Source organism: Phodopus roborovskii, unplaced genomic scaffold (assembly GCF_943737965.1).
Source record: "Phodopus roborovskii unplaced genomic scaffold, PHOROB, whole genome shotgun sequence".
Classification (NCBI taxonomy): Eukaryota; Metazoa; Chordata; class Mammalia; order Rodentia; family Cricetidae; genus Phodopus; species Phodopus roborovskii.
This window is the reverse complement of record NW_026125640.1, coordinates 1107070-1126507: the sequence shown is the minus strand read 5'-3', so window position 1 is coordinate 1126507 and position 19438 is coordinate 1107070. Positions and strand designations below refer to the sequence as shown.

Genomic DNA, 19438 nt, shown 5'->3' with positions numbered 1-19438 from the left:
GTTACATTTTAATGGCCTGTCATTTTCTTTTGCTAATCAGGAATATCTATATTATATTAATACCTTGGCATTTGAGACAGTGCTGTCTCAGCTAGTATGCATGTTATTAATTATATCATTTTACTTTTGTGTATCAATATGTTTTGACAGTTACCAGGGTTAAATAAGTTAAAATAATACTTGCCCATATAGTGTCTGATAAGTGTTACCTATATGTATTATTGATACAGATGAGCTATGAGCCATTTGAAATGAAATCTATCAGTGTTTGAAGTAATATTTAGAAAGAATAAATTTTTTACAAACCGAGCCGTATCCGTGAGACTTTCATTCACACCCAAATGAATGTCTTGCGTGGTAAGAAAAGAAGGGTGTCCTCCCAGAAGAGCAAAGCCTACAGTGAAAGAAAAAGAAAGCATTGTTTTGGAAAATAGAACTAAAGTGCAAAACAAAATCATGAGGCATCAGCACTCATACCACCTCAACTTAAAAGTTTCTACTTTAAGGCTCTTCAAACATTCTGTAGGGAATTTCCAAGCATAGCAAGATGATAAATTGAAGAATGAATATGAAAAATATGCAAAATATGAATATGCAAACCCATCCAACTTTCAAATGCATCCTTATTTCCCCACCTCCCCCATATTTAGGAGTTAGCAATTATGGGACATTGCTGCCTTTGGGAAACTATGCCTACTTTTTAAGTCTTCAAATTATACAAAGATATCCTTCTGAAAGGACAGAAAAAATAAACTGGAGTCATACACGATGTTCTGGGTTATGGAGTATTAATTAGTAATAAAAAAGGAACAAACCTTCAGAAATGTTGTGCTAAATGAAAGAGAACCATTGTAGGGAGAAAGTATCTGGAAGAAATTAAAATAGCTGTTGCTGTAGCTGAGAGGGTGTGAATGACTGGAAAGGAGCACTGAAGTATTTCCTGTGTTAACTGAAGTATTTTACATCTTCATAGAGTTTACAGGTTACACAGGCATGTGCATTTGTCAGTGCTGAATAACGCATTCAATATTGGCCATATTATAAACATAAATTATACTTTAAGTGAAACAAGAAAGCAAGCACTAAGATGGTAGTTTAAAGTCACTAAGAGATAACAGGTTGCTGGACATCATCTTCTATTGAAGCCAAAGTTAATTACCAACTGGGCCATTGCCCTCACTGCTTTCCACCATATATCTGCTTAGAGTATTAAAGGTGCTGGAGCACAGAAGCCTGATGCCTTCCCTATCCCAACAATTCTATTGAGAGGTTGAAGGGGATTAGACACACACGAGTCAGCCTCAAGCCATAGTTCACCTCTGTGATGACAACAAGCAGTCTCTTGACACAGGATTAGAGGCAAATTTGTGGGAGGTGGTGGCAGCTGACCAGAACTTTATTATGCCACTTGAGACACAGTCCATGGGCAGCATTGCTCCAGTATATAATGAAGGACAAAGAAGCATAATTTCAAGATAAACACTTGTATTTTATAAACATACTTTGCCCTTTATATTGGGACATGTCAAATTTATGTCCTGAAAAACATGTAACTGTCACAACTTGCTAATCCCATCTGTTTAGGGAATTAGTTTGTAAGGAGGAAATTATGAATCTCTCAGTGAATTGGATAAAGAATTCTGGACCTATGAATTGGAGTTTGATTCAAAATTTCCTGAAACTCCCCACTGATGTATTAGTATAATTTGAATAATAATAGTTCAATATGAACAATGTCCTGGCTAGACATTGTTTTATCAACTTGACACAAGGCTGGTTCATTTGGGAAGAAGGAATTTCAGTTGAGAAATGTCTCCATAAAATTGATTTGTAGGCAGACCTGTAAGGCATTTTTTAAAATAGCAGTTAATGGGGGAGGGCCCAGCCTATTATGGGTGATGCCAATCCCCTGTCCTGGTTTCTTTAAGAAAGCAAGCTAAGCAAGCCATGGGGAGCAAGACAGTCAGTAACCAGCATTTCTCCATAGCCTCTGCTTCCCTTCTTGCCTTCAGGTTCCTGCCTTGAGTTCCTGTCCTCTTCATTTCATGAAGGACTGTGACCTGAGAGTTCTAATTAATATGAAATAATCCATTTCTTCCCCAGGACAGACTGTTATTAAATGTTATTAAGATCATTGTGTTAATGACATTGCAGCTACAGAGGAAAATATTCTGTATGTTTTAAATAATATAAAGGAAGGTTGGGGGATAAAATGTCATAGTTTTAATTTACATTAAAAGTGCTTTAGCAATGAAAAGAAATAGACAAACTAAGGCAAACAATATTCTAACAATTGCTAGATCACTATAAGTGGTATTTTATGTCCTTTAATCTAATCTACTTTTGTATTTATTTGAAAACTTCTATAATAAAAAGTAAACATCAAAAACTACAATAATCATTATTAATCATTATTTATGCTACTAGTTCTGTTAATTTACTAGGAGCCAGTGTGTCCTGTATCTTACAATACAAATAAAGAGTGTTTATTTGCACTTTACACACCTTTCTCTATTGATTTCCTCTGAGAAACCGAGGAAATTTTATATGAATTTTATATAATGTAACTCTTTGCTTTTCTGTAATTTATATTCTAGCGGATGAAATACTGATTATAAGTAATGTCATACATATATTGGATATGAGATGCTGATAAGTGTTATAAGATTTCAGTAAGAAAAGGCAACAGGAAATATAAGATAGGAATTGCCATTTTATGTGTCATGGTCACTGAAGAGATATTTGAGTGAAAGTTAAGGAATGCTTGAGTGTGAACCATGACAAATATATAAGATGGGAGAAAGAACAGTTAATTGTCTTGTGTAAGGATCCCAACTGGTGGATTAAGAGGATAGCAAGAATGTGGGTGTGAAAAATACAGAGTGTGTGAGGAGGGCTAGAAGTGAGGCTGCAAAGGAAGGTAGGAGTAAGAGGCAAGAACTGTTTTTTTGTCGAGGTAAATGGAAAGCTATTGATTGTTGGAGCAGATGAGTAAGAAAATTAGGCTTAAGCTTTAATGGAGTATATAAATAATGGGACAGAATCAAAGAGGCCAGAAGGAGAGACATTTATAAAATTTGGATGGAAGTTCAGAATTCAGACCAGGATGACAGAAGCTGGAGTAATAAGCAAATGGTTGTACAATTGCTACATTTGTACTTTGAAGGTAGCAGCAGCATTAAACTGCTGGGCCTATTTCCTCCCTCAAAGAGTATATTACAGCTATCAGAGGACTTCCAGGTTCCTTAGCCACACTCCCCTTACCTACATCTATATCCACTTATTCTGCTTTATTTCTCATTAAGAATAGATGAACTTCTCGTCTCTCACGTTTCCATGTCTCTTCCTACTGTCTTAACATGCCCAACTCACCCATATTCATTAGCTCTTTACTCAATGTGTCATCTTTATCCCATGCTCCCCTTCATACACTAGAATTCAACCCCTTTTACTGCTCATGAACATTATCAGTTCTTTTTCTCTCATATCATAGCCATCCAGAACTATGCTCAATCATTAATAGAAACAATTTCTTGGCACTACATTCACTTTCAAGTATCTCTCAAATTCATTGCTCCCCTTTAGTAAGTCTTTCACTGTTCTCATTTCCATCAAAGCTCCATAAAGCTTTGCTAATCATCACTGCAGCAAAACTCCTCCCATCGATGTTTACATGTCCTCCATATTGCTCCATCTTTTTGCTCTTTCTTCTCAATCTCTTTAACAAAATGGAACACCTGTTTCTCCTTAATAATCATCTTTCCTTAATAATCATCCTTTATACAAACTCCAAGATACCACACCTTCTTACTTTTATATCCAGCTTGGTAATTATTTCTTCTTGGTTTTGATTTCTGGTTTCTACTATTTTCCTTGACTTCTAAATATTGGAGCCTTCCGGGGTCAGTTCTTGGTCCTCTTCTCTCAATCATCATTCACTGTATCAAGTTTTGTGTGCCTAATGAACATCTCAAACTCAATACAAGCAACAATTAATATCTGGTCATTCCCTTTCAAACTATTCCACCTGAAGTTTTCATAATTTCTCAGGCAGAAATATTAAAGTTATCTTTGACATCTATCTTTTGCCAAGTAAATTTATTCACTTTGCATATCATTTTAAAGCATATTTAGAATCCATCCCTCTTAACTTTCTCATTACTCCCACACTAGGTCTAGCCTTTCTTTTGTAATATTTCCATACCCCTTACAAAGTCTATTTTCAACAGAGTAGTCTGTGTAACTTTATAAAATACAACATAAATTATGTCTATCTTTCCCCAAAATTCTCAGATGATCTTCTATTTCATTCAGGGTAAAAGCACAAATTCCAGTAATGATGCAAACCTTTCTTTTTTGTCAGTAGACACATTCTCTGTGCTGAAAGTACATATTTTCATTCAACATATTCTGTAAGTTGTTTACTTATTTTGTCTAATATTTGTTATCTCTGTACCAGTTAGAAAATAAGCACCATGGGAGAAGGGAGAGGACTCATTTCCCAAACTGATATGCCTTCATTTGATTCATCACCATCAAACATCTCTGTAGTGTCGATGAAAGAACAGAAACTTCTTATCAGTGGAATCAACTACTGAAGATCAGTGATGACTATAAATGATAATTATACCTGAATATTCCATGTGTGTGTAAGCATATACAGTTACACGAACTAATTTGAATACTGCATATTTATCAAGAAAATATTTATTTTCTCCTTTACCACATGGCAAGAAAAATGATAAGCATTACTGAGGATTGTTACTCTGAAGAAAGAAGGCAAAGAAAATTCAATAACATTTAAAGGATAGCTCATTTGATGCATGAAGATCTCTTTTCAATGCCCAGAACCCATGTAAATATATTGGACATGGTGGTATGGTATGTGTTTATAATCCCAGTTCTGAGAAAGTAGAGATAAGCCTCAGGGCTCACCAGGCTATCAGCTTAGTCTATTTGGGGTCCAAGTCAAAGAGATGCTTGGTTTCATAAAACAAACAAACAGAAGGTAGATAGTGTGTATGGAATGACACTCAAGGTTGAATACTGCTTCTGAGAGGGGTTTCTCTTTATTAACTGTTCAAAAACAAACTCAGACCGCAATCCAAAGGCTTGAGACAACTCTTGGCTAATTTAGTAGGCTTGGTGGTGATGTGGTATTTAGGTGGGGGTTAGAGGATTTGAACATCACTAAGATCAGATATGGCAGAGGAGAGGACAGAGTATGGGTCTCTACTATCCCTCCACCCTTCATTCAGACAAATCCTTTTACCTATTACATTTGTTCCTGCTCTCATACCAGATATTTTCATTCAGTGGTTTTTCTTCTGTTAATTTTTCTATTTCTGTTTGAGAAAATAAAGTAAATCTTATGTTTCTTTTTGTTTTTTGTTTTGTTTTTTCATATCCCTGTGGGCTTTGGAACAAAGGATATAACTAGAATCTATTCAGTCTAAATTGGAGGGATCTGATGCCTCTTTTTGGTAGAACTGAGGCAGTTATTAACCTCTCTGTGTGCTACTGCCTTGGCTTTAGACTAGAATCCCAATTTTTGTATTTATAGCTTTGTAAAGATGATGAATTTGAAACAGCTGCTATAGTACCAACTTCAATTTCACCTTGAAGTGACATGCTCGTGTTAAATAATGGGAAGAACCATCACTTGGAATTCTCTGTGTTTTTCTCTCAGCTACTGCATTTACAAAGATTAAAAAGCATGTGTCTGTCTATCAGCTCAATTAATTTGCAGTAAAAGAATGCAATTTCCAGTAGATACATAAGAGAATTGCCTGCTTTGCCAAGGAGCCATACACTGAGGGATGCAGAATGAATAGTCTAAAACTACTGTCCTACAACAAACATAATGCAGAGGAAAGAAGCCAGACCGGAAAAAAAAAAAAAAAAAAAAGGAGCACATGGTAAATGGTTCCTTTAATATAAAAGTTGAAAACAGGCTAGTCTGTGGTAAGAGAAACATACATAATGGTTCCCCTTGGATGAATGAGTAGCAGGTTGAATGAAAAACAGGGTTGATGCAAAGGGCTTCTGAGTCCTGTTAACATTCTTCTTTCTTGGGTATTTGCTACAATTACGTATTTACTGTAAGAATTCATTGAATTGTCACATACTTAGTGATCTGCACACTTGCCTGGAAGTGTGTTAGGCTTTAATATACATGTTTCACAAACAATTAATATGGGTGAATAATCATGTTCTATTTCCTGAAATAAGAAGAAATGTTGTTGGATACCTGTGTCTCCGGCTTAAAATGGAATCCTAAGGACTATACTATAATAATTGCCTCATCTCAGAGGTGGTACAATTCTGTGGCAGTAATAGACAATGAGATACAATCCACTTTCATTCTAAATACCAAGGGTATATGTTGTAACTGTTGAAAAAAGTATTCTAAAGGGCAACCATTAATATGCACATGCAGAGACTGAGATGCAGTGCTTTAACAAAGTGCTCAAACAAGATCCCAGTGTCTATCCCCAGTGACAACACATTTACATAACACAACTGTTTTGCCATGGCTTTGCCATTTCTGCAACATTTAAGGCAGCTTCTCACTCTGATTTGTCTGTTACTGAGTTTGGTTGGCAGCACGCCATATCCAATTAGTCCCGTAGGGATTTACTGAGAATAATGACAAATACTTTGTGAACCATATATTTTAAAGGCCAAATATTCCTGTCCTCGTGAATTTGTTGATAGAGTTTGCAATTTTTTGCATGTTTTAGAGCATTTCTTTTATTATTTTATTATTACTTTTTACTCTATTTTACATACGGTTTCCCCTCCATCCTCTCCTCCTATTCCCTCCCCAATGCCTACCCACTCCTCATCCACTCCTCCTCCATCTCCATTCAGAAAGGGGCAGGCCTCCCATGGGCTTCAACACAGCAGGCCACATCAAGTTGAGGCAGACAAGAGTTCCTGCCCTCGTGTCACAAGGCTGGCCTAGGTAATCCAGCATGGGGAACAGGTTCCCAAAATCCAGCTAAGACTCAGAACAGGTCCTTCTTTCACTGCTAGGCGACTTACAAACAAATCAATCTACACAGCTGTCACACACATGCAAAGGGACTAGATTAGTCCCATGATGGCTCTTTAACTGTTGGTTCAGAGTCCACGAGCTCCCAGGAGCTCAGGTCAGCTGTCTCTGTAGGTTCCCCATCATGATCTTGAACCCACTGACTCCTACTATTCCTCCTCCCTTTCTTCAGGATGACTCCTGGAGCTTGGCCCAGTGCTTAGTTGTAGATCTCCACCTCTCCTTCCATCAGTTACTGGATGAAGACTCTCGGATGATAATTAGGGGAGTCACCAATGTGATTACAGTAGATGGCCAATTCAGGTATGCTCAAAGCACTTCTTTAAAGACAATTGTCATCTAACAACATGCTTAGAGCCATTTGTGGAAAGTATTTCACTAGAATAAAAGGTGACCATCTCATGCTTCAATTAAACTAGAAATTTTTTTTTAGAAATAATTGCTTCTAATCACATGTCTGCCATATATTAGCTATATGCACTTGAACCATTTCCTGAGCCTAGGTCAACCGGCTATCCTCCATATTACTTTCATAGCATTGTCAAGAGGATGGAGTGAGGTGATTCATATAGTTAATATGGAGCATTTTCATGTATTCATTACCCAAAACTGTGATATAGCCTTACTCTCTCCATTATGATTGCTTTAATACATCATTATGGAGGAAACTATTAGACATATTTCAATATCAAGTACAATATTTAAACAGAAAATTATGGAACACCAAAGGCACATTCATTATAAATATTAAAAAGTGAAAAGTTTTTATAAACTAATTCTTTTGGTGGCTTGGAAAAAGTCTCTCTCTCTTAAAGTACTAATGGCAATTTTTTTAAAGATAAAATAAAATTCTTCCCAATTCCTAGAAGATCAGTGTTGGAAGGAAACAGAGTTTGAGAATGACTGGCAGGTTTATTCATTTCTCATCACTATAGCTCAGATGCCAAAGAAATGTCTTACAGGAACCAGATTTAAAGGGGAAGATGAGCCATCTGTTTCCTTCCTAGGACTTCTAAGATTCGGTGACATTTTATATATTTTCCTCTTCCCATTTCCGTCTCTCAAGGGGTAAGAGAAGTATTTCAATAGGAGGAGATCCAAACCTTGGTGCTACTTTTACTGAGTAAACTTAATTCTTGTAAGATTCTTTCTTTTTTGGGGGGAAGGGGCTACCTATTTGATGAATTTCATGATTAAGCACTATGAAGCCAAATCTCATGTAATAGAGTACTAGCTCATTTTGAAGCCTGAAAAAGTGCTCACTGATGCTTATAAGGTAGGGTAAGGCAGTTGAGGACTGAAGAATCGGCAAATGTTTATGTGGTGCTACTTCCTTCTCAACCCTGATTGGTCATTTGGACCACATCATTGATTCAGTTGAGGTCTGATAGAGGAGAAATACAGAAAAAAAGAAAAGAGGTAATTTGTGGTTTTCAAGCTTCAAAATAGACTTTTTGAAACTCATTATGGCGATAATAGCTTTAGAAAAATGAAAACAACTTGAATTTTTGACTGCCTAGCATCTAGGCACAGACAGTAGCACTAGATTTGGAAGTCAGAGCAAGTTTTCCTTGTCTTTTCCTCACATGACCTCTAGCACAGGAACCTGGAAGCGAAACAAGGAGAGTATGAGAGAAGAGGTAACAGCAATAGAAAGAGGTGGACCTTTGCCACTGTACATGCTGTGTGCTCCCCAAACCAACGTCCAAGGAATGGGAAGCATAAAACCCTCATATGAGTTCGAGGAACACCAATGCTGAGAACATATGTTTTCTGCCTTTAGGACAGAGCACACTGGGAGGCAGTAAATGGTCTGGAGTTTCCTTGCACTGTCTTTGAGAAATGCGCAATTAGGTAAAGATGGACTGCCTTATGGTATCTCTGTTTCAGTGAAGTATGGGGCACTACCAGGATTGAGAACAAGACAATCTTAATAAGTTTTTGTACTCAGAGTAAGACAAACCCTTCATCAAACTGCAGAGCCATTAGAGGTACCCCAGTGTAAACATTACATGGCCGTGCCCTGATGACCAAGTGCACTAGCTGATCCATAGCTATCTAGACATTCACGTATCCATCAGAGCTTAGGAATAATAACTAGAGACAGGAAAAGGAGACCCTATATCCACAATATAAACCCTTAAACAAATATGGACTGCTGAATGCAGAAGAGGTTAAGTTTCCACAGTCTAATAGAATCATCACAGAAAAAAATTTTCATGAGTAAAAATAGATACATTTCTCACATGAATATAGGGCCTCAGGATTTGTGTTCACTTATGCTTGACCATTAACATGAAACAATATCTGAAGATTCTGGTCAACTCTTCACAGGCTTCCTACAGATGAGGTTGGTCTTTCTGCCTATAGCTTTTACAAAAATTGAAGGACACCCATGCACTGCTGCCCCCAGTGAAATACTTACTCACTGTAGCTGTTACACACACACACACACACACACACACACACACACACACACACACACCCTCTCTAGTGACATAAACTCTATAAACTCTCCAAATGCCAACACTGAAGCCAACTCTTCAACTCCAGTGTGAGCTTGTCAGTGGACTCACCTGTTTCTGTGGACAGTCTTGTTCGAGTACTTCTTTTCTCAAAAATCATTCCTAAGGATTTCCCTTGCAATAAAGGCAAATACTGAAAATCAAGGACAAAAATAAAAACAATTAAAATGCAAGGTATACTTCCTATCTAATGCCTAGGATTGTATTTCAAAATGCTAATAAAAATACAAATCAATTAATCACTACTTCTGAAGAATTGGTCACAATATTATTTAAAATTGCAATAAAAGATGTTTCTCATTCAATGCACATAGCTTATTAACATGAAATAAGGAATTAACACTGGTTTAGGACACAGGTTTCTCATGTCTAGTCTTGAGCTTGCTGTGTAGCAGAAGCAGGTTTTGAATTCATGATCCTCTTACTTCCATTTTTCAAGGCCTAGGGTTACAGAGGACTATCACTATGCCTGGCACATATTACTTATGAGTAGGTTCAATTTAGGAGCTTATCCAAAGTATACTATTTCACACTGGAGCCATCATATTACTGAACTTGATTGCATCCCATTCAATTTTCAGTGATGCTGAAGATGTTTTATTCAGCAGGACTTTCTGAGCTAGGAGGATCCTACTCTGTCACAACATGTGACACTAAGAGTCCTACTTAGGACACTGATGAACCTCAGTTTTTCAGCTTCATATTCCTCAGTCTCCCTCATGATAGAAGGCTTTGTTCCTGGAAGTCATTTGAAAACTCTCTGGGAGCTTGGGTATTGGGTGGAGCTCTTCCTCCTTCCTCTGGTGTTAGTTGACTTCCTGTTAAGATGTACTCTGGTCTTCTGGCAGAGGTTTGTAACCTAAGGAAGTCTTTCCCCCTATTTTGGGTATTCTACAAGAACATCAGCACATAGAAGTTGGAGCATTGCCTGACCTCTTCAGGGCTTGAAAAGCTAGCCAACTAGATAAGAAAGCCAGAATCATATCAAACTTCCTCAGCTTTGAAACAAGTCTTTAAAAAAAAACACTTTTGAGCCAAGAAAACTGACACATCCCAGCACTGAGGAGGCTGCAGCAGGTGGATCTCTGAGTTTAAGGCCAGTCTGGTTTATTTAGGGAGTTACAGGTCAACCAAAGCTATAGAGAGACCCAGTCTCAGAAACAAATAACATTTGAACAAATTCACAATACAAATCTGCTTTCACAAATAAGATCTCTAAATGAAGCTGCTACATTAAGTATTTTGAAACATAAATTGCTCAAAATGCAGAACAATGCCCAGAGTTAAGCACCACATTCAATTTTCCCCCTATTGTTCCTTCATAATTGGAATGTTTTTTAAAACACAATCTCATCATTATAAATATTGTCATAATGATGACATATCAGATATATATCTATAACAGTGCATTGTTAAAAAAAACAATGTATCATCTTTAAGTTTTAACTGATAGAAAACTCAGAAAGAAAGGGAACGTATAAGAACAAAATCTTTCTAGACAAATGATATCTCAGTTTCTTATCCAGTTACTAATGAATTTTGGCATTCCTCTGAGGAAAAAAATGTACAAGCCTTTTATGCTTATTTATATGCCTGTACATCCGTTGCTAATCAATTACCTTGCCTGTGTAGTTTCATTCCTTAGATAACACTCAGGAATTTTAATGTACTTTGTTTCCCTCTGCCTTAGGAAAGCTGCGTCCCAAAGGTAATGGAAGAGAAGAAAGAAAGAATGTCACTTACTTCTCCTTTGTTCTTTATCCGGAATTTCAGATCTGCAGATAGCCATAACATGTACTGAATCTCCTCTCCAGTGAAGTTCTTCAGGGTGAGGAGGTCACGGCCTTTCAGCTGTACTTGGCCCTGAAGTGGCTTCCCACACCTACAAATGAAGGATAAAACCAGAAGAGGACAATATGTATTCAAGAAAATGGTGCTATGGGGTTGTCCATTGGCCTATTCTTGAAATCAAACACAGTAAATCACATGATATAGCATGTCACTCTGCAAAGTGTTAATGAAACTGATATGCCTGTGATTTTGATTTTTATACATCCGGGAATTGTTTGAGAGAAAAGAAAAATCTGTGGACATTGAATTCTGAAACACTTGAACTAGCTCGATGGGCAGTTTTGTGTATTTATTAACTCATACCACTTCAGGCAAGTTACCCAATCTCTCTTTGCAGAGGTTTCTCACCAACAAAAATGAGTTTAATAGTCTATAATGTCGTTGGGAAAATACAAACCAGTATTCGACATAACATGCACTAGGTAGAACTTACTTACTCTTATTCAAATCTATGCAAGCAGCATTTATAATGCTCAACAGAAAACTGTGTTGTTTAACCCCTACTCTTTTCTGATCTCTTTGTGAAGACTTGCATTCCTTTCATCATTAGGGGAAAAATATAGTCAGCCCTGTAGCTTTTTTTAGCATGGTGCAGAAAGAATGTTTAACTCTGGTTATTTTTGCACCCAGAAGAATGATAGTAAAGTAATAAACAATAATTCATTGAAAATTGACACCTCTTGCCTTCAGCTTATGTCTGATTCAGATTGGTCTCCTTTATTGGGGGAAAGACAAGTCAGAAGCTGGTTCCTCTAATTTTTTTTTTTTTTTTGCCTTCAGTCAACCAGAGGAGACCAAAGCTAGTCACATTCTAGTTTTCTACTATTGGTGTAGGTGTTTAAGGGCGACTGTTTATTTTTGGGAGCCCTCTAGAGAGACTCCCAGAACACTTTTTGATGTGAATGAAAACAGTTCTTCAGGTATTAATTATTTCGTTTATCCAGTCACCACCACCCCAATGAGATCTTTACACCTCTCCAAAAACATCTCTCATGATTAGAAACAATGCCATACTAACAGTTCTTTTTCTTATTCTATCCTGTATCATGGGAAGCATTCCATATTGCTGATAAGAGAAGTTCCATCAAGAGAATAAACATTATTTTTAAAGGAAAAAAATATTTGGTTGGAAAACCCCACACCCTGTGTTTCAGGGAATATAGGAAACGTGACTATACCTATTGGATTTTCATCTACCAACAACAGGAAAACATACTCATGAGCTCATTTTAAGGCTTTACCCTTGACACAGCATTTAAGCTCAGTCTTCTGATTATTTTTGGAATACACAGAAGCTAGCTTTCCAAGTCAATGTCCTTAAAGGATTCACTACCCTCGCTCTAACTAGCATCCTCTGAATGATTTCGATATGCATTTACTTCCTGATTTCTATAAAAGGAAGTAGAAAAAATACCAATGCCTTTCAGTGATTCATACCTTCTAACTTATAATCTTTTCTTGATTTTTTAAAATTATTATTATATTACATATCAATCATAGTAGCCTCTCCCTCCCATCCTCCCATGCACCCCCCAACTCCCCTTCCCATCCCATTCCACACCCACTCCACAGGGAGGGTGAGACCTTTCAGGAGAGATCATCAAAATCTATCAAGTTATTTGCAGTAGGGCCTAGGTCCTCCCTCCTGTCTCTAGGCTAAGGGAGTATCCCTCCATGGGGAATGTGCTCCAAAAGTCCTTTTCTGCACCAGGAATACATCTTGATTCCACTGTAAGAGGTCCCTTAGACTGCCCAGGCCTTCTAACTGAGACCCATGTTCAGGGGGTCTGAGTTGGTAAAATGCTGGTTTCCCAGCTACCAGACTGGGGGCCCATTAGCTCCTCCTTGTTCAGGTCAGCTGTCTCTGTGGGTTTCTGTAGTTTGATCTTGACCCCACTTTCTTATCACTCCTCCGTCTCTGCAACTGGATTCCAGGAGTTAGGCTCAGTGTTTCGCTGTGGGTATCTGCTTCTGTTTCCATCAGCTACTAGATGAGGGCTCTATGATGGTGGATAAGTTAGTTATCAATTTCATTATCAGGGAAGGGTATTTAAGGTAGCCTCTCCACTATTGCTTAGATTGTTAGTTGGAGTCATCCTTGTAGGTATCTGGACATTTCTCTAGAGTCAGTTTTCTCTTCAAACCTATAATGGCTCCTTCTATTATGGTATCTCTTTTCTACATCTTATTATCCCCATTTCAAAAAGAGCAGTTGGAGGAGGCATGGGGTCTCCAGTCTTCCTCATATTTGTTATTGTATATTTCAAATCCCATGTTAAGGCTTAAGGTAAATGTCTTGCCTTTGAGATTCAAGGTAAAATGTTGATATTGATATTTCTCCACTGCCAGAAGATTTGAGTATCAAGGTACAGGTGGCAGACAAACATCATGTTTGACTATCTTTTGGTCAAGCCCTTTAATTTATAAGTTTATTTACATCAGAAAAAATTCTTCTCATGGAGTATGAGGGACAGAAAACTCTCTTTATGACACAAGCTAGATTTTCTGCAGCATCAGCTGATAATGTTGCCCTGACTTTTATTACCCAGAGACTATAACAAGAATTTGCAAATACACTTTCTTGATCAAAGGCTCCTTGTGCCCTTTTTGGCTTTATTTTGCAATAAGTAAATCTAGGCTCTTCACAAATGTTGAAGTGGAAGATACCGTTGTAGTCATTACAAACTACTGTACCAAACAGGGCTCTCAGAATTTTTTTGTGTAGCATAACTAAAACTTAATTCATATTGCTCATTCTCCAGCCTCACAATCACTGCTGCAGTCTCTGATTCTCCAAGCAGGACTATTTTCTATGTGATATGTATGTGAAATTATGTAGTAGTTGTCCTTCAGTGGCTAGCCTAATTTACTTAGTGTTAGATCCTCCAAAGGTGTTTCCTGCCTCGGCATACTTGTGTGAGATTACAAATAAGCATTAAATATAATAATTAGTGGGAAATTGCTAGTATTCTGTGACTTCTAATAAATCATCACCAAAGCATTAAAAAGTTCTCTTATTTCCCAGCATGATTGTGGAGAGAATGGCAAAATCATCACAGCATTCATGCACTACAATTCTTTTATGCACTACAGTTCCTTTATAAAACCCATCAAGAGCAGTTTTCATAGTGTTTGATTTTTTTTAATCATATATTTTCCCAAATATAACTAGGCCATCTTCTACCCGTTGAGGAATCGCCATATTCCTTCCACAGATTGGATTAACTGCTAATGCTTTACCCTTTGCACTTTCAATGTTGTATATTATCTCTCAAAAATTCTTTAATAACATGTGTGTAGTCAGTATCACTTCCTCACAGACAATTTTGTTTTTTCCTTACAGCCATTTTCTGCATTTATGTCAAAAATTATTCTTCATTAGTTGTTCTGGCTGTATAATTAGTGTCTTTCAAGCAGGGGAGCAATCAACAATCCCATAGCCAGTTGTTTATTCTACAATTTCATGTGGATTTACTCAAAGAGTTGTGAGGTATGAAAAATAACTATTCATGGCCTGTGATACTGCTAAAGCTCAAATTCCCCTAGGACTCAAGTTAGTTTGTGACAATATTTGATCTCCTGAGAAAAATAAATGGGCATGTGTTCAGAAATTAGTGTACATCCTAAACATACATATCTCTTAATGTCAGGTGTCTAGAACCTACAAAAAATACTGTTGGGAAAAACAGATGGAATTAACATGTACCCCCAGCACCAAGATGAGTTTTAAGGATGCTAAGAATGATCCACAATCCCCCTTCAGACAGAATAAGTTGCCATCGTTCTCAGTGTCAAAAAGTGTAGATAAATAGGCATGCTACATTGTGAGACACCAATATGGGAGAGTTTTACCTATTGACTAGAAAAAAATATTAAGATGAAATGTACCTCAACCTGTTTATGCCATTGAAAATTCATTAGAGTAGTCATTACCTTTTTGAATTCTATCCAGGAGGAGGAGCAGGAAATGTTAGCTTGGGAAAAAGTTGTTTTTCAGAGATACCAAGAACTAACCAGGAAAATTTATCATTAAAAGGAAGCAAAGACAATGGTCTTAGTTTAATTCCTATCCTGTTTATTATCAACTCATAGAATTTGCCTTGGCTACAAAATGAAATTGCCACACCTCTTTCCCAAGCTAATAAAAATTAGAGAAAAGTACAAGAGCTCCACAATTGGGCCACATTAAGAAAATGCACACACAAACCTCTTTTTCCTCGTCCTTGTTAAACATTGTCTGATTGGGGTGATAAAGCCACATTCAAATTTGCCAGATAAAGGCACTGACATCAAGATACTAAGCTCCAATCAGACATAGCCTGCTCTAACTCAGGAGAGCTGAAACCAAGGAACGAATCACTCTTTTCAAAAAGAAATTTCTTTAATTTTTGGTTGAGTGGGTAGTGGAGAGGTATGTGCATGGAAGTGCAGGTTTCTACTTGGACTAGGGACCTTGGATCCCCCTAGGCTGTGGTTATGTGTTTGTAAGTTGCCAGATGTCTGTGCTAGGAACAGCACTGAGACCTTGTGCAAGAGCAGGATAGGCTCCTGACCACTGAACCATCTCTCCAGTCCCACACAAACCACTCTTCATTTTTCCCATGAAGTATTTACCCTTGTTGTACTACAGCATATAATAAAGAAACTAAAATTAAATAAAGGCATCTCTCACATCAGAACCAAGCTACATTATCAGTCTCCTTTTTAAAAGAAATACCTTTATTTTATCTTATTGAAAAACTGGGGATTTCCAGAACCTTGTGCATGCCAGAAAAGCCTCCTGCCAGTGAGTTACATTTACAGCCCCACATTATAATTCTTCAGCTCTCATATAACAGACAGAATACAGTATTGGGACCAATGAGAACTGTGTACAGTCTTCCCATTAAGGTTGTCAATGGGACATGTATACCAGTTGGGCTTTACTCAATTTTCGATTCATAGACATGAATCTAAAGGTATTGTGCCTTGCAAATATATACAATAGTATGTGCCAATTCAAAATTAAAATAAAATAAGATTTAAAAACCAATTTGCAGTCTAATTAGAGCTAGAGCCTTTGAGAAAAGCATAATTAGTTCCTCAAATTACACGATTTGAAAAAATAAATGAAGAGCTTTCTTAAGCCCAAATCACTAAATACTAAGAAGCTCAGTGAAGAGTCATATATGAGCTTTACCTAAATATCTTTCTAAGCTAGGAAACGGAAGTGTATGGGCTACTGGCAGAATAAAGCCTTTTATTACTTCAGTCTGAATTTTCCAATTCTGACAGATTAGTTGAGGGGAGTACTTAGATGTGTTCTCTGGGATAATTGTATTTCTTTGGAATAGAAACTGGTTGATTTGAGTAAAATGTGTTCACTTAGGAACTGATTTTTTGAGAATAGGAAAAACTTTAGTATTAACTGATCCTCTGATCCCTACAGAGAATTTGATGAAGACTTTAGCTTCTGAAGACGTTAGAGAGAGACAATGGACCTCATGCTGAAGATTTTATGCGTCTTTAACTTTGCAGTAATGTGAAAAGTTAATACATATTTCTTTTTGTTGATTTATTAATATATTTTGGCTATATCTAAAAAAGAATATTGGATCCTTATAGCTTGGCCAATCTCACCAATTTGGAGGGATCAAAAGTTTCAAAGTTGGAGAATTACTTTTTTATAAGTAGTTGAATTGCAGTCCTAGGCACAGGAATAAACTAAGACCTTGATAAGGTCATTTGTCAGATCTAGCATCAATTTCTTTTCTGCAAAGCTGAGTCAGGGAACTAAGTCAGTGGTTGTTCCTGTCTTTGGTTTTCCAAAAAGTTAGTAAACTCAAGAATTTTCAATGGCCAACTTTAAACCCATTCTTTTTCTTTTCTTCTTTCCTTTCTTCCTTTTTTCCTTCCTTCCTACCTTCCTTCATTTGTTTCTTGTTTTCTTTTGATACACGGCTTCTCTGTGTAGCTTTGTAGACCAGGCTGGCCTTGAACTCACAGATATTCACCTGTCTCTGATTCTCAGGTGCTGGGATTAAAGGTGTGTACCTCCAGTGCCTGGCTGACTTTCTTAATAAGGCACATTAGAAAGCAGTCACAGGACTTTATTTACACACAAAACTCCTGATTGGATTGCATTGGTGTTAACAGACAACCACAAGTCTTTTTCTAAATTTAGAAACTTTATTATAAGCTGTTGTAATAATTTTTCATGGAATTATTTGAAACCTTCCTTACTGTTGCTACATGTGTGTGTGTGTGTGTGTGTGTGTGTGTGTGTGTGTGTGTGTGTGTGTGCCATAACTTACTGTTGATAATTCAATGATGATTTCTAAAAACATTTTAGAACATCAATAGTGAAAATTTGTGAAAATTCTTTGAACACTGAAGAATAAAGACTGGCAGCAGCTTTGTGTGGACCTATTACTAAAAGCCTGATGACTTTTCTTCACTAAAATCACTAGAGTACTGAAACTAAATGGCTTCCATTATTTTAGTGAAATTACTAAATAGTAGATGTGGAGGGGAATCCACTGTTGGCCAAAGGAGAGCTTGTTATCCCCATTCCAGTTTGGTCCCATGCTTTATATGGTTTTCTAAGGTCAGAATAGGAAAACCATTTTAGGGCAGTTTAAAAAGCAAACAATCAAAGATCCTTCATGCTTCTCTCTCCTCTGTGCACTGTTTGTGATCATGTTATCCATGTGTCTGTGTGTGTATGGGGGAATGTATGTCTAGAATGAAGAAAACATAATGAGTCACGTGAGTCCTTGTGGAGGTCTGGAATGAAATGCCCCCAAACCAGTCACCTCCAGCTGCAATCCATAACCTCCACAGAATTGGCTGGCTTGGCTCAATATTCTCTGAAGAAATTTCTATTTGGAAGATGAAATTGAATTGCACTTATAAATTGGTCTTCTCTGACAAAGAAAGAGATTTTTAGTGGTTTCTTTAAAAGCTATAAGTGGTTTTCCTAACTTCCAACAAATCATGGACTACTATTATCCAAACCCAGCCAGGCTCCACAGCCTTGTGCATGACATGGAATGCATGATGATTTGCTGTTTTTACCATTCTCAGTGTCTGATCCTATTGATTTTGAAAAAGAAACAAAAAGACAAAAATTAATTGGCTAGAACTGATTGATCCAGGTGTCTGTCGATGACTTCAGCATCATTCCAGCTGTTATTTTCTTGTGTACATTTTAATATGTGGCTATACAGTTCTGTTAAAATCCTAACCACACATCTCCTGTGAGTCTCTAATGGTAAATTCATATGGTATGTTGTGTAACAGGAACCCTCCGCTTTCCCCCAGTGATGGAAAAGAGAGAAAGAAGTCAAACTTGAATGAAGGCTGGAAAAATCTAAGAAGAGTTATAACTGTGAATACAGGGAGCTTTTCTCTGTTGTAAAGGAACCTTGTCAAAGTCTGGGGGTCATGAGAGAGACTAGCAGTTCAGAATTAATCTATATGGCATGTAGGCCTAAAAAATGCAGCAGGAATGCCAAATGCGCACAATACATGAGAATACCCCATGCAAAACACTTCAGTGTGTGTTCATAGCCTTTGTGTCATTGGAATGATATAGATGATAATATAAACAACTTAACGGAGATATCATTTTGTTCAGACTTCCAGAAAGTTCAGTTCATTGTGTTGGAAAAGATGTGTCAAAGAAGAGTAGCTCACATTATGGCGGCCAGAAAGCAGGAGAATGGGCAGGTTTTCCTAATGAGTTGATCCTCTCTGACACACCTAGAGCTGCGCTTTACTAATATCCTAGATGCTCTTCAGTGTGGTCAAGTTAAAGAGGTTAATCATCACATAACATCATCTTATTTTTAATAAGACATATACTATTCAGTTTTCCAAAAACCTAGGTGACTTGAATTTTTTTAAAGCCAATACAGATGTGGGCTAATTTAGCTGATTTTACTCCAGATCCTATTTGGTTTTAGAAATGGCTGACTAGGAATTTTAGAAATGCAATCTTGGTAGTGAATGCTCAGATGAGACT

At 37.2% G+C, this 19438-nt stretch overlaps 1 protein-coding gene across 1 annotated transcript in view; it reads right to left on the bottom strand.

Moving 5' to 3' along the window:
* The window catches only part of Otc (ornithine transcarbamylase), a 63024-nt gene that overhangs the window by 40644 nt on the left and 2942 nt on the right, over positions 1–19438 (bottom strand). Inside the window, exons 2-4 of the mRNA XM_051177933.1 lie at positions 11326–11464; positions 9634–9715; positions 307–394 (exon numbers count right to left, since the gene is read on the bottom strand). Of these exons, the coding sequence (XP_051033890.1) occupies positions 307–394; positions 9634–9715; positions 11326–11464 (309 nt within the window). The remainder of the gene's footprint in view (positions 1–306; positions 395–9633; positions 9716–11325; positions 11465–19438) is intronic.